The sequence below is a fragment of the Hippocampus guttulatus genome, chromosome 6 (assembly GCF_054856545.1).
Source record: "Hippocampus guttulatus isolate MCC_2025c chromosome 6, RoL_Hgut_1.0, whole genome shotgun sequence".
NCBI classification, from domain to species: Eukaryota; Metazoa; Chordata; class Actinopteri; order Syngnathiformes; family Syngnathidae; genus Hippocampus; species Hippocampus guttulatus.
In genome coordinates, this window is record NC_141266.1 from 18,402,954 (window position 1) to 18,416,922 (window position 13,969).

At 43.8% G+C, this 13,969-nt stretch overlaps 1 protein-coding gene across 8 annotated transcripts in view; it reads left to right on the forward strand.

The window, feature by feature from the left end:
• The window catches only part of thsd7ab (thrombospondin, type I, domain containing 7Ab), a 76,131-nt gene that overhangs the window by 59,372 nt on the left and 2,790 nt on the right, over positions 1 to 13,969 (forward strand). For 5 of the 8 annotated variants that reach the window (XR_015101253.1, XR_015101254.1, XR_015101256.1 and 2 more), the window contains 11 exons: positions 132 to 285; positions 2,252 to 2,393; positions 4,001 to 4,116; positions 6,280 to 6,397; positions 7,287 to 7,432; positions 8,258 to 8,438; positions 10,670 to 10,843; positions 11,771 to 11,869; positions 12,657 to 12,739; positions 12,843 to 13,059; positions 13,832 to 13,919. Coding sequence is in view for 4 of the 8 variants with exons in the window: in XM_086114301.1 (XP_085970427.1) it covers positions 132 to 285; positions 2,252 to 2,393; positions 4,001 to 4,116; positions 6,280 to 6,397; positions 7,287 to 7,432; positions 8,258 to 8,438; positions 10,670 to 10,843; positions 11,771 to 11,869; positions 12,657 to 12,739; positions 12,843 to 13,059; positions 13,832 to 13,919 (1,518 nt within the window). In the remaining 4 variants the exon portion in view is untranslated. The remainder of the gene's footprint in view (positions 1 to 131; positions 286 to 2,251; positions 2,394 to 4,000; positions 4,117 to 6,279; positions 6,398 to 7,286; positions 7,433 to 8,257; positions 8,439 to 10,669; positions 10,844 to 11,770; positions 11,870 to 12,656; positions 12,740 to 12,842; positions 13,060 to 13,831; positions 13,920 to 13,969) is intronic. The other 3 variants (XR_015101255.1, XM_086114303.1, XM_086114304.1) reach the window with 1 other exon arrangement.

Genomic DNA, 13,969 nt, shown 5'->3' on the forward strand with positions numbered 1-13,969 from the left:
GCCCTTGAACACAAAAGGTCTGTCCAAGCAACTTGCTCAACAACCAAATAACCGACGAACCTTCTATTGCTCTACCTAACTATCTCTGTCGCTCCACCGGGGCCTCCTAATTGTGTTCTCGCTGCGGAAAGGTGCATGCTCAACACCATCGACGGGCCCTCGGAGGCGGTGGAGGACTACCTGTGCGACCCAGAGGAGATGCCCTTGGGGGCCCGAGAGAGCCGGCTGCCCTGCCCTGAAGATTGCGTCCTCAATGACTGGGGTCCTTGGACCCGCTGCACCCTGGTGAGAATGCAGACCAGTTCTCGTAATGTCACAAATATTTACTAGGAGTCTGTATTGTGTTTGTCAAGAGATGTGTGCACTGAGATGTTACAGGAAAAGTGCTTGATACATCAAACATACAAACGCTTGACAGCGTATTCATCTGGGAGGCAAAATGATTGATGACACACCATGCTCGACACTACACTCACACACACGCGCGCGCAAACAAACACACACACTACACTACACAAAAATCCATGTGACTGTGTTAATGTAACCGCATTAATAACTACAGCGTCCCTGAGTACAAGGTGTCTGCCGGGCCTCAAAAAGTCTTAACTCTTAATCCTTAAATCCGAAACGACGGGGTTATCAAAGTGGTCTCAAAAATGGTCTTAGAAAGACTTAAACGTGGCTACAGTCAAGCACAGGCCTCCACCAAAGTGTGTGTGTGTGGGGGGGGGGGGGCGGGGGGGCGGGGGGGGGTCATATCATAATGCCCTGTAGGGGGCAGTAGTTTACAGTACAAATTAGGTGCAGAGTCACTCACTAATTGAACAACCCCAAGAAAATTACCCAATACCCAACTAATTGAATGACGAACCAAACAACCAACTATTTAACCGAACAAACTGAACATCTAACAAAACAACTGACCAACCCATCAACTAACCAACCAAGTGGCCAACTAGTTTACTAACTAATCAACCAACTGACACATACAAACCAACTAACTAGGCTACTGACCAACTCATTTGCTTGCTGACTAACCTCCTAGCCAACCAATGAAATAATCAACTAACTAACTTACTAACCCACTAACTAACCAGCCACCTGATTAGCAACTTACTGTCTGATGAACTTATTGACAACCAATCAAAGTGACCACTGAACTGACTAATTGACTGACTTACAGACCACCAACCGATGAACCAATTGGCCCCCAAACTTAGTACCAACGAAGCAAGTAATTCACTAACTAACAAACCAACCAATCCATTTTATGAGGACAAAAAGTCAATGTTTAGTGGTTTAGAGAATAAGGTTTGTTGTGGGTTAGATTGATATTTGAGCCATTAAATGCGTTTTTGCACAGCCTAAAAAAAACCTAGGGGAACATTCCACAAATAGGGAAAACTTCGGCTTCCTTCCCCAGGCTTGTGCTGTAATACTCTGAATCAATATGAATCCTGTACTCAGGTACCGTCGTCACCCTTAAAGGTTTGCCACCATTTTGGCTCTAATCTATTCCACTCGTCATCCCGTAAGCGCCCGCGTTGGATATGAGAACATTTCCCAGGAGGCGTCAACGCTCCGAGCCGTTAGCGCACTTCCCCAATTCACGGTGCCTAATTGGACCGCGGGGCTCTTGAATCAAGAGCAAAAAAAGAAAAAAAAGAATGTTGACTTTTCATATTTTGATGAAGAAACATTCCCAGAAAGCTGAACTGAGACGGCGAGGATGTGAGCCAGATTGTGACGGTGGGTTAACCCGAGAACGAAGTCTGAAGAATCTCAATCTTATTATGTATTGTTAATTTGTTAGTTGATCTGCAACTAAGTTAGTTGCTCAACTGGTTAGGTAGGTGGTCAGGTGGTGACTCAATTAATTGGTTGTTTGTTTAGTCAGTCAGTCAGTCACGCTTGTGGAGTGGGATTTTGGAGGGAGAATGGGATTTGATGCAACAGTTGAGAAGAGCCATCAAAATGTCTGTCGTTTAAAAAAAAAAAAGACGTGCATGACAGCTTCCGTGTTTCTTCAAGCGAAGGAACAAAGACCTCTGTGTAGGTGCGTGTTGACAGGTGGCTTGACGTCAAAAGCGCAAAATGTCAAAAGCTAGCTAAGTGAGGTCAGCATGTGGAAAAGTAGCTCTGCCGAATTTTTGCATGTTTCTCAGTATTTGTGCAAGAATTGTGGAAGAATCCAACCAAAATCATGTTAAAAGAAGTTGGATACCCACTTTTTTTTTTTGCCTGGTTTCAGCCATGCACCAGAAGCAACGGTCGCATTCGTACCGCGTACACGTTACGCTCGCCTAGCGCAGGTAGACTTTGTCCTGACACCATCGAAGAAGAACCCTGCAGCCTCAACCTCAACTGCTTCAACTACTTCTACAACATCACAGGTAAGCCCCGTCGCCGTAGTTACTAAGTGATAATGTGGTCAGCTCATCTTGCTAATGCAATGCTACTCAGTCTTAGTAGCATAGCATTAGCAAGATGAGCTGACAACAGCATAGCATTTATTTACAAACAAACATATGCCTGGCGATTATTAAGGGTTTCATTTTGCGTAAGGTCGCATCACTTTATTCAGAGCCTGAGGTTGTCTGGGATGGATGGTTTTTTTTTCTAGCATTTTGGTTCATAAGCAGATAACAACATAGAAGTAATACAAATACTTATGTCATACCTTCAGGCGGTAAAAAAAAGTATGAAGTTTGACAACTGATTAATCTGTTTCTGGTCAAGTTTGTTTTTTGATGATATATATATATATATATATATATTTTTTTTTTGTAAGTCAGGCTGTGTTCATACTGCAGGTCAGTTTTGATTTTTAGTTTCCAACCCATGTTCTGTTTGGTCAGTCTATGGTCTGGGCCATGTGTCTTTGCAAAAACATTTTAATTGCCAATTATGTAGCATTCAGAATCATGTTTCCTTAGTGGACATGTTCTCACTCAGCTGATACAGACACACACACACACACACTCATCAGATGGGCGGAAGTTCAATAGCATGGGGATTCTGAAACACACACACACACACACACACACACACACACACACACACACACACACACACACACACACAGCCCCACTTTTCACAGAATATGGTTCCTTCCAGCCAAACGCATCATTGAATCAAAGCCACGGTGGAAAGCATCCAAGCTTCACCTTCTCATCTCGTGTTCTTATCCATTTCGGTCCCCAGAATAGTGCACTAAGAACACACACACACACACACACACATACTGCATATATTGTTGTGTTGTGCTGTTCATAAATGAACTGACTGAAGCTAAAAACAGACACAGTTGTTTTTGTCAGCTTGGAGTCGATGTTGGCCTTCCTGGGTTTTTTTTTCTCATGCATGCAGAGTGGCGTGCATGAGAAGCATTTAAAAGCAGCCACGTTGTTTTGTTTTTGGAAGAAAACGATGCAGAAGCTGAACCACAGAGCTGCATGAAACCCTCCATGTTATGTTGTTTCACCGTACACCTTACCGTGTGGTATGAAACATTTATCATAAGCAATTTTTAAAATACCAGTCAATTTTGGAACTGACATTTTCCTGTAAACTGTCAGAGAAATTTAAATCAAAAAGCAATGAATAAAAATAACATTCATTTGACACAAGACAGCCTCACCTCTTGTAAGTGTAAATGATTGGCAGGTCTGGCTACTACATAGCCAGCACGCGGTGAAGGGTGATGATGCAATGTGATCGAGTGGCGTCCCTATTCTAAGGCGTATTTTCCGGAACCTTTCACCTTGGTGGTCTGAATTTAGGCCAAGGGCAGGGGAACAACAAAGACAAAGGCGAAGCACTACCTGCTAAGGGGAAGAATTGGAATTGAGCCTTTATTTACTTTATTTCATGAAATGATGAGACATGAAATCTACCGAGCAACAGATGCTATGCAAAGGACCAAAGCGGTTTTGTTGGTGTTGTGTCTGGCAGCTATTTAAAATTACTATTTTATGTTTTGTATTCTCATTGTGTTCAGATTGGAGCACGTGTCAACTGAGTCCAAACGCCGTGTGCGGGCAAGGAATCAAGACGCGCATGCTGGACTGCGTTCGGAGTGACGGCAAATCGGTGGACATAAAGTTCTGTGAGGAGGTGAGTTGCCTTTGATCCTTTCTGCATTGTACTTAATGACGGTGTGAAATATTGTGCAGTATTCCCGTCTGTGCTGATGTTGTCGCTGCAGGTCGGCGAATTGTGTTCATTTACAGCGAGTCTCTGGTTGCTTTAATTGTAGCCTGCGGTGATGTTTGGTTCATTCACAAAGCTCATGATGTATGGTTGCTGCACATCATCAGACGGCTGCAAAAGCCAGTGGGAGTTGGAGTGCCACCATCCAGTGGTAGCGTAACAGCGTAGCATAACGATGTAGTGTAATGATGTAGCATCACAGCTTAGCATAATTTTCTTTTGTGTGTGTGTGTGTATATATATATATATATATATCGCAGTGCTATTTACAATTGTTTTTCACATCATTTAATTATTAGTATTTTTTTTTATTCAGTAGCCTACCGACTGCTGTCAGGCTACTGAATAAAAAAAAATACTAATAATTAAATGATGTGAAAAACAATTGTAAATAGCACTGCGATATATATATACATATATATATATATATAAGATAAGATATCCCTTTATTTGTCCCGCAATGGGGAAATTACAGTCAGAATTCAGAAAGGAAAACGCTGGGTAGGGAGAGGGAAAAAAACCCACGCTCGAACTATCCTCTTCTGAGGATAATTTAAGTCCAGGATAAAAAAGACCCTAGCACATAAATAAGCATATGACAGTTACAATAAGTCACAAGACATAACATGTAATAAGGGGGAGGATGAATGGGAAGGAGGGGGGAGGGGGGTGACCGCGACGCGGCCGTCCTGACCAGCTGCACGGACAACACGAGCGCTCTGCATATCGAACCACGTCACGGGGGAGAAAGAATCGGAGCGATGAAGACGGTGATAATAAGGATGTGTATGCGCGTGTGGTTGTCCAGTTGTGTATGTACAGGTCATAGCTGCTTCGTTGAGGTCTGCTCATGAAGACAGTCCCGGCTTATCAGTCCATGGCCGAGAAGGAGGGGGGTGATGGTGGGGGCCCTAGATTCCATGCGTACTTCCATCCAGGGGAAAGGGCCAGATAGCGTTGTTTGTTTTGGAGGGACGGCCGCCAACAATTTCAGACAGCCTTGAGTCCGTGGCCTGTATCTCTTCAATAGCGCCGATCAGCCAAATCCGCAATCTCTTTCCGCAGCGCGGATTCCAACTTTTCCGTGTTGTTGTCGATCGTACGGAGTCGCTCCAAAACCGCATCAAATTGCGGTTGAGCTCAGTCACCGCTTGAGTCTGAGTGTTGGACACTCGCGCCAAACCATCCAGAATGACCGGCAGCTTCTTCCCTTCCAATAAAGCCGCTCCTGTCGGTTGAATTTTGCGATAGAACAGAAAGCTGCCAATACCAAACAGCAGCATACCTGTTATCAAAAGGCCGATAACGTAGATGTCTTCCACATCCTCAACGGACAGTATTGACGGGCACGCCATTCTCCACTTTCTCCATGGATCAAGGGCGTATCCGGCAGCAAATGTCCGCAGGGGGCAAGCAGGCTCCCCACTGCCTGCTCTTTTCGTCAAAAAAAATTTGTCGATTGCATCGAGAGACCAGCCAACTAATTCCATGGTTAGTTCTTCGGATGAAAATACGGTAGGAGGCTAGGAAAAGTTAGACAAAGACAGCACAAAGACTAAGTGGCGAGCAAGGAGAGGGTGGGGGTGAGGGCAGGAGCTGAGCAAAAAAGCGTCCACCTTCGTCGAGAGCCAAGCAGAGTGGGATATATATATACATATAAATATGTATATATACTGTATATGTATGTGTATATACAGGTATATATATACATATATATATATATGTGTGTGTGACTCGTATATTGACAACATTGCGGCGCAACCTCGAAAAGTTTCATCGTAGCCTAATTACATCGTGCAGTGACATAACATAATGACATAGCGTAATTACGCAGCATAATAACGCAACTTAATACCGCCGTGATAACAGCATGATCTTAGCATAATATAATAGCTTAACGTTGCGCTACTTCCGTCCTTTAAAAAAAAAAAAAAAAACTTCTCGTCCTCTATCCGCCACCCCAAAAATGGGTGTTGAATGGACCGTTCCATCCCAGAGACACACTGCCCATCTCTGCTACTAGCTACCGCATTATTCTGTTAATGCGCTGTGTGTGCGGGTGTACAGCTGGACCTGGAGAAGAAGTGGCGAATGAACACCTCCTGTGTGGTGGAGTGTCCAGTCAACTGCCAGCTGTCTGAGTGGTCGACTTGGTCCGAGTGCTCGCAGACCTGCGGTTTAGAAGGTAAGTGATGTGTGACACTTTGATGCACTAAAATGACTCAAATGTTTTGTATGCAAAACATCAACAGGGACACAAGCATGTGTGTGTGTGTGTGTGTGTGTGTGTGTATATATATATATATATATATATGTATATAGGAAATATAATAATTTTGAAAAAATAAATAAATTGAAAGAAATTGGCCAATCATGTTGATGGCAGTGGGTAAAAGAAACCGAAAGTCGAAACCTCTCAAAATAACACAATTCAACTCATTGTCCTTTGTTTAGAAAAAATGTTGAGCAATCACAGTAATGGGAAAAAGAAACATGAAGCATAAACCATTGGTATTTGAAGTGCTTTGTTTACAAAAATTTAGACAGTCAGACCAATGGCCATTGGAAAAAAGCAACTTGAAGGAGAACCGAAAGAATAAAAGATCAATTGACCGATCAAATGAGTGTGTGAGTACATCTGAGTGCATGTCTCTTTAGATACGTGCGCATGCATGTGGTATGAAAGGTTCCGCGGATTGTCAAGGTGCGTGCACGTAAAATGGAAACGGGGTCCCTTTCATGACGTGCACTCTTCCGCAACAATGTCTATTTTTAGACTTGTTCTCGCCTCTCATGTGATCAATGCTCTGCATTCGCTCGTTCAGAAAAAGTTTGCTGATTGATGAAGTGAAATAAGAACAAAAAAAAACCAACAGATGGCAGGAGCTCGCTAAAATTATACAACACGCTCACAGTGACAAAATGACACTTTTAAAAAAAAAATTATAGAGAGAGGTTATTTTCCGTTCCTGTAAAGACAAATGAGACCTTGCTGCATGGACACAGGAGGCAGTAGATACGTATTTATTAATGTGACCAACTGATGATGTCATTTCCTTCGGTGTGGTCCCCAGGCAAGATGTGGCGTCAGAGGTCTGTCGTGCAGGCCTCGCAGGGCGACGGTCGTCCGTGTTCCTCGCCCATGGTGCAGTGGAAGCCGTGTCCGGTGCGGCCGTGCTACCGATGGCAGTACAGCGCCTGGTCAGAGTGCCGTGTGGAGGTTTGTACAAGCCATAGATGGATGTGCTCCATTCAACCACTGTGTGTGGATTATCCAGTCTCAAAAAAAAAAAAAAAGGCTTGATGACTGGCTGTACGTTAATACATTGGTGTCCTAAAGCAAAAGTGATGAGCAGAGAGGAATGTGGGCTCAACGACCCATTTATCTGAGTTGTTCATCTTAATTAATTTTATGGCAAATCCAATTATTAAACCTTTCCCTAAACCACACACCAAGGGGAGAAATTAACAGATCATGACTAGTATGGAATATTACATAAAGTCAAACTGGATCATCAAGCTTAGCCGCCACGCTCCAATGTTGAAAGCTATCATTCTTGCCAATGGACATTTATACAATTACAATTTTCTTTTTTCAACATTTGTTATAACATATGTATGTTACACATACAGCACATTTGACAATAAAGTTGTATCCAGTCCAATAAGTGTGTCTTTCAAAGAAATGGCCAAATTGTCCTTTGTTCAGCCGTGGTGGCATCTTGAGACTTTTTTATGGGTGTTCCCGAATTTCATTGAAAGTGTCTTTGGGGTCTGGCTTTGTGAAAAGGGTCAAAATTATGCTAAAGTGGTGTCTTCAAATCAAAATGGCTGACTACCTCTGCGTTTTCAGGCAAGTCTTCTTGATGTATTTTTTTTTTTTGAAGGGGGGGGGGGTGCGACGGGGTATGCTCATTATAGACCTGCCCATCAAATTTCATGTCGTCCAGTGAAACTGTCTTCGGGGCTGACTCACAGAAAATTAGGAAATTGATCGTAAACATGCTGCCCGCTGAATCAGCCACTGGTCTCGGTGGTCTTTCAGAGTGTGGTGTGCGGTCACGGTACACGCTATCGGAACCTCATCTGCTTCGTGTCGGATGGCAGTGGTGGCGAGCAGGACAGTGGCGGCCAAGTGGACGAGGAGCTGTGCGGGAGTCTGGAGTTGTCCGTCGATGGAGATAAGCGAATCCGACTGAAGGAGGCCTGCATGCTTCCTTGCCCTGGTGAGGATTTCATTTCATTTGAAACCTCTCTCGATTTTATGAAGTGAATTTTAGAAAGCATTTTTATTTTATGGTAATAGTACAGGACATTGATCTTGGACTGTATTGGGTATTCTTAGGCCACAAAAAGTGCTTTGATTTCAGCTCTGACAGACACCTCCCACTTTGAATCAAGATTACACTGTATGAAAAACATTGTTATTTGCAGCGTTGGAAGAGATGAATGGAATTTCCATTCATTTACAAATTATCATACAAGTGTTTTCAGCTCTAAGTGTGGTCATGAATATGAATTATACTCATGTCAAGGCAACACTGGAAAGAGCAAAATTTGTCGCCATTTCCATTTTTAACTGCTGCACATCTGCCATTATTGCCTCAGTTAGACAACACGGTAGGCCGAAGACCCAATTTAGGGCTGGTCTTGATAAACCACGTGATTGTTAACAGCGCAGTTTATTTTTAAGTCAGTGTTGGGGGTTTTTTGGGGGGGGGGGGGTCTTTTTTTGTCACTCCCTAAAGGGAAATTAGTGCTAGCTTGCTCTGCCAAAAAGAGCAAGCACAAAGCTGCTACTTTGTTTCCAAAGTGTCTAATTTAACTCGTCACAGATTGTTCATCATTCTGGGGCGGAATAACTCACATCAGTTTCATTTTAAGAGGGCACAGATAGACCGAAAAGAGAAAAAGAGCAAAAACTGCACTGACAAAATTAGAAATGCTCTTAAAACAAGTACCATGAGCAAAATGTTTGTCTTATACAGCGAAACTAAAACAGGATAGCTTCGTCTCTCAGTTCTAGTCGCCACTTGAGCGGCATTTTTTATAAGCTAGAGCATCTTCGCAGAAAAAAAGTACCACTAAACAATTTTTTTAAATGCCTTTTACCGTGATGCTAAACAAGCCAGCGAAGCATCCTAGTGCTAGTTCTCGTCATCACTCAAGCAGCCTTGTAGACCAGTTACAGTAACTTTTCCAAGATGTGTTCTGTTTGTGAAAAGGTATCATCAAATGAACAGTTGCTCTCTTTTATGGTGAATCTTAGACATGAAAATCTCTTGTCCTAGTTTTAGTCAGCACTCAAGCCACAATCTGGACTTTCTGAAGCATATAGACAAGGAAAAAAAAAGACCTACCACAATCTAAATATCGCTGTCTATTACAATAACGCCACTACAAAAGACTTGGGGATGCTTTTTTCTTCAGATTCTAGTCGGCGCTCAAGGCCAACTGGAACATGTTTACAGGAGCCTTTTAGTTTCCTTTAAATTTTGAAGGTGAGAGGAGTCTGTCTGCTGGCTGGGAGCCGGCCCAGACACATCAGATGGGAGGAAGTTCAGTTGCATGGGAATTCTGACACACACACACCCTCACACACATGTTCATGCACTCTTGACCCGTGCTCTACTTTCTTTGTCCCCTGTTCACTATTTGACGAGCTGCACTTGTCAGCTGTCGTCAAATCCAACCTGCGCCGCATCCAGATTCCTTTCTACCTCCTCCTCCGCCTGCTGCTCAAATGAAAACCCAAGGATTCCAAGCACGTCTCACCTCATTCATCCGTTTCCCACGCAGCTCACCTCTGATGATCTCCGGCTGTTAGCACAGCCAGCAGGGTACAGGAAATGAATAGAAGTGTCGTGATGTGGCAGGAAGCCCCGCAGACATTGCAACGGTCATCGTCGGTTATCCGCCAAAGATTGGAGCTAATTGATTCCGTCCGTTTTTTGGGGGGTTTTTTCAAGCTGCAAGTTGAAGCTTCCGAGAACCGAAACACATCATTAACCTTTCAAGCAGTTAAAAGGGTGTGAAGAAAAACAGGAGCCAGTTAGAACACATAATCATGTGGCATTGATATTTGCGCTGGGGCGGCGGAAGAACTCAATACAAAGGACATCAAATGCCAAAACAACATTTAAAAAAAGATAACGGTCGTAATTTGCATACTCTCGTTTGGACTTTTGTGCTCTCACCAAATCAAACTAATCATTCTGTAAAGTGATTTTCTGTCCGCACACACACGGTATATATATAAGGTTCCACTGTATTTAGAAAATGAGATGTCTTCAGTTTGTTTAGTATCTAAAATTTGGTCAGGTCAAACCTGATGATAGGTAGGAAAGTGAGGCAATTGATCAACATGAACAATTGATCACAACGTGGAACAACACATGTCCAAAGAAGTCAAATTATTTCAAGTCAAACGACAACCACGGTGTTTTTGTGCTGTCAGGTGAGTGCTACCTGATGGAGTGGTCCGACTGGAGCTCCTGCGTTAGAATCTGCGCCAAAGAAGCCGGCGTGGATTTCGGTTCGGTCCGGGTGCGCTCACGAGCCGTGTTGGCCCAGGAGCCGGAGAACCTGCAGCTGTGTCCTGACCAGGCCTGGGAGTCGCAACCCTGCACAGGTATAAAATATGTGAAGTCAAACCGGCTGATCGATTTCAAATGAAAGCTGGCTTTGGAGAATTTTCCAAAAATCCCATTCTCGGTTTCTTGCCCTTACCACCCTTGGTTTCCACCAGGATGTCTTTAACCCTTTCAGGGACAGCGGTTACTACAGTGGACAGCCTATCAGGTTACAGGTTATCATTATTGGTGCATTAAAGGGTTAAAGCACCCAAACCAAACTGGGCAACTTCTTTTCAGGCATGTCTTCTTGAGAGTTTTTGTTGGTCTATTCTGGAGAGACATGCCGACCAAATTTCATGTTTCCAAGTTCAACTGGCTTTGGGCACTGAATGTTCCAAGGACGGCAGTGTCCCTATTTATCTCGACCAGACTCACTTTCCCCCAGAATGAAAATCTTTAAAGGGCTCCAACTCGAATGAACCACTTTCTGTGCACTTTCCGGGCATGGCTTCGTGAGACTTTTTTGTGGGTCTCATCTTGATGGACATGCCTATGAAATTTCACATTGCGATGCAAAGTCAAACTGTCCGGGGGCTCCCATTTTCGAAAAATTTGCGGGTTCGCTATCAAGGCCTCGCAGACTCAATTTCCACCAGGATGCTTGCGATGTCGAGAGAGGCTGAAGTGACGTGTGCTCCCGCAGATGAACGAGAGTCTCTGGATGGCGAGTCGAGATAGCCACTTCTTTGTCCAAGGTTAAATTGTTCATTTCCTCTGGCTGACTCTGCAGCGACGCTGATACTGATATCATCTTTCAGCACCACTGATAGACGCTCATTAAGACAAGGTTCTCAGTGAACAATAAAACTGCCCGCTGCACTCTTTTGACATTTAGACCACTACATGTCCACAACTTCACAAGTGCTTTGTGATGTCTTCACATGATTTTATTTTATTTTTATTTTTTTGGTCTGTCATTTTAGAAGGCGAATGCTTCGAGTACAAGTGGCTGAGCAGCTTGCGGCTCAACTCCTCGCGACCGTTCATCTGGTGCCAGCGCTCTGATGGACTCAACGTCACTGGTAAGAACATTAGAGTCACTCTCCAAGAAACACAAAGCATGTAGAAACTCCACTTTTAAAGCCACATTACATGAGGTTTGCATGATGGCAGCACTTTTCAACTTCAGAACGAAGGACGTACCCATCACAACATTGGGAAGCCATTTCGAGGACAAACTCTTTTACAGGTTTTTGTCTGGTTGCTACCAAATTTGATGTATTTATTTTTTGGACAGATGGATCACGTTAGTGTGCAAAACATTTTACCTTTGCCATTGCATGTGGCCAAAATTTGGCAGCAGAGATTATTGACGAGCCAAAACACAACAAAAAACTCGAATCAAATAAAAACACCAGAGCCAGTTTAATGTCTTGAAAGTTCGGCCTCCAAAGGCAGTTTCATTTAATAACAAGAAATTTGGTAGGCCGAGCTATCATGAGTAGACCCACAAAAAAATAAATACAATAAAATACTCAGCCATGCCCCAAAGTACTGCCATGTTTTGGGTTTTAGACAGGGGGATTTTCACTGATCCTTTTGTGTCATTGCTACCAAATTGGAACTGCACGTAATATATTAAGACAGATCGGTATCACTAAGCTACTTGATTTTTACATTTGGGGTTGTGGGGGGGGTATTGCGTGTGGACGACGCATGGAAGCAAAATTTGACAGAAAACCTCAAAACTCCAAAAAGTCAAAGCCAGTTTGAATTAGCAACATGAAATTTGGTAGAAATGTCCGTCATGCCATTGTCGCTCTTCATTTGGATCTTGCTGTTTTTTGCTTTGTTTTTTTTCCTCCTTAGGGGGCTGCCTTCCCGCCACCCCTGTGATGGACGACAGTGCATGCAACCCACCATGCGTCCCCCCAACGTCTTACTGCAGCGAGGTCAGTCAACTTGAAGTAAAGAGTGCAAGGCAGGAAGTCAAAGTCTGGTGTACATTCAAAACACAAAATGCAGCAAAATCCATCAGTTCTGTGCTGCCCCCAGCAGGCGGGCGTTTGCATGTGTGAAGAAGGCTACACGGAGGTGCTGTCGTCCGGGGGGCTCCTGGACCAGTGCGCCCCCATCCCCATTCTGGAGATCCCTACGGCGGGAGACAAAAAGGGGGACGTCAAGACCAGCCGTGCCGTCAACCCCACGCTGACTGCCACCACACAGCCAGGACGATCAGGACGCACCTGGTACCTGCAACCCTACGGACCAGGTCACAATCATCTTTATTCATGTTGTACAACTAGAATGAGACCTAAACTATCCACTTTTTCGAATCCGCTTTTCCTCACAAGGGTCGCACGCGTCCTGGACCCTATCCCAGCTGTCTTCGGGCAGCAGGCAGGTTATACCTTTAACTGGGTGCCAGCCATATCGTAGGGCACACATAGACGAAGAACCATTCATGGTCACACTGCCCCTCTGCACTGTGAGGCGGTCGTGCTAACCAGTCGTCCACCGTGCCACCCAGGACTAAATTAACAAGTCACAATAGTATGCAGCGGTGGTTCTTGGTTCAAAGTTAGTTAATCAGAGAGACGCTCAATAAGGTGAAGTTTTTAGACTTTTTGAAAAGTGTATATTTCTAAAATTTTGCGGCGTTCCCCTTTATTTAAAAAAAATGTACAAAAACAACTCAAGTGCACAAAAAATAAAAATTATAAACGTAAAAAAATATATTTAGTATATTTGTACATGTTTCCTCCTACATTCCAAAAACATGCGTGGCAGGCTAATGGAAGACTCTAAATTGCCCCTAAGTGTAATTTTGATGGTTGTTCGTCTATGTGTGCCTACTGCTCAAAGACAGCTGGGATTCCCTGCAGTGCGACCGCGACCCTCGTGAGGATAAGCCAATTAGAGAATGATGGATGGAAGGATGGATAATATGGTGTTAACAATAATACCAGATTTTTTTTTTTAATGAATAAAATAAGTAAAAAGTGTGAGCCAAGCCAATCGCTCCTCCTCCTCTTCCTTCACAGATGGTAAGATGAAGATTTGGGTGTACGGCGTGGCGGCGGGAGCCTTCGTGCTGCTCATCTTCATCGTGTCTATGATCTACCTGGCTTGGTGAGTTCTCCTCTTCTCCTTCCTCTTCCACCTCCTCCTCCTCCACCTCA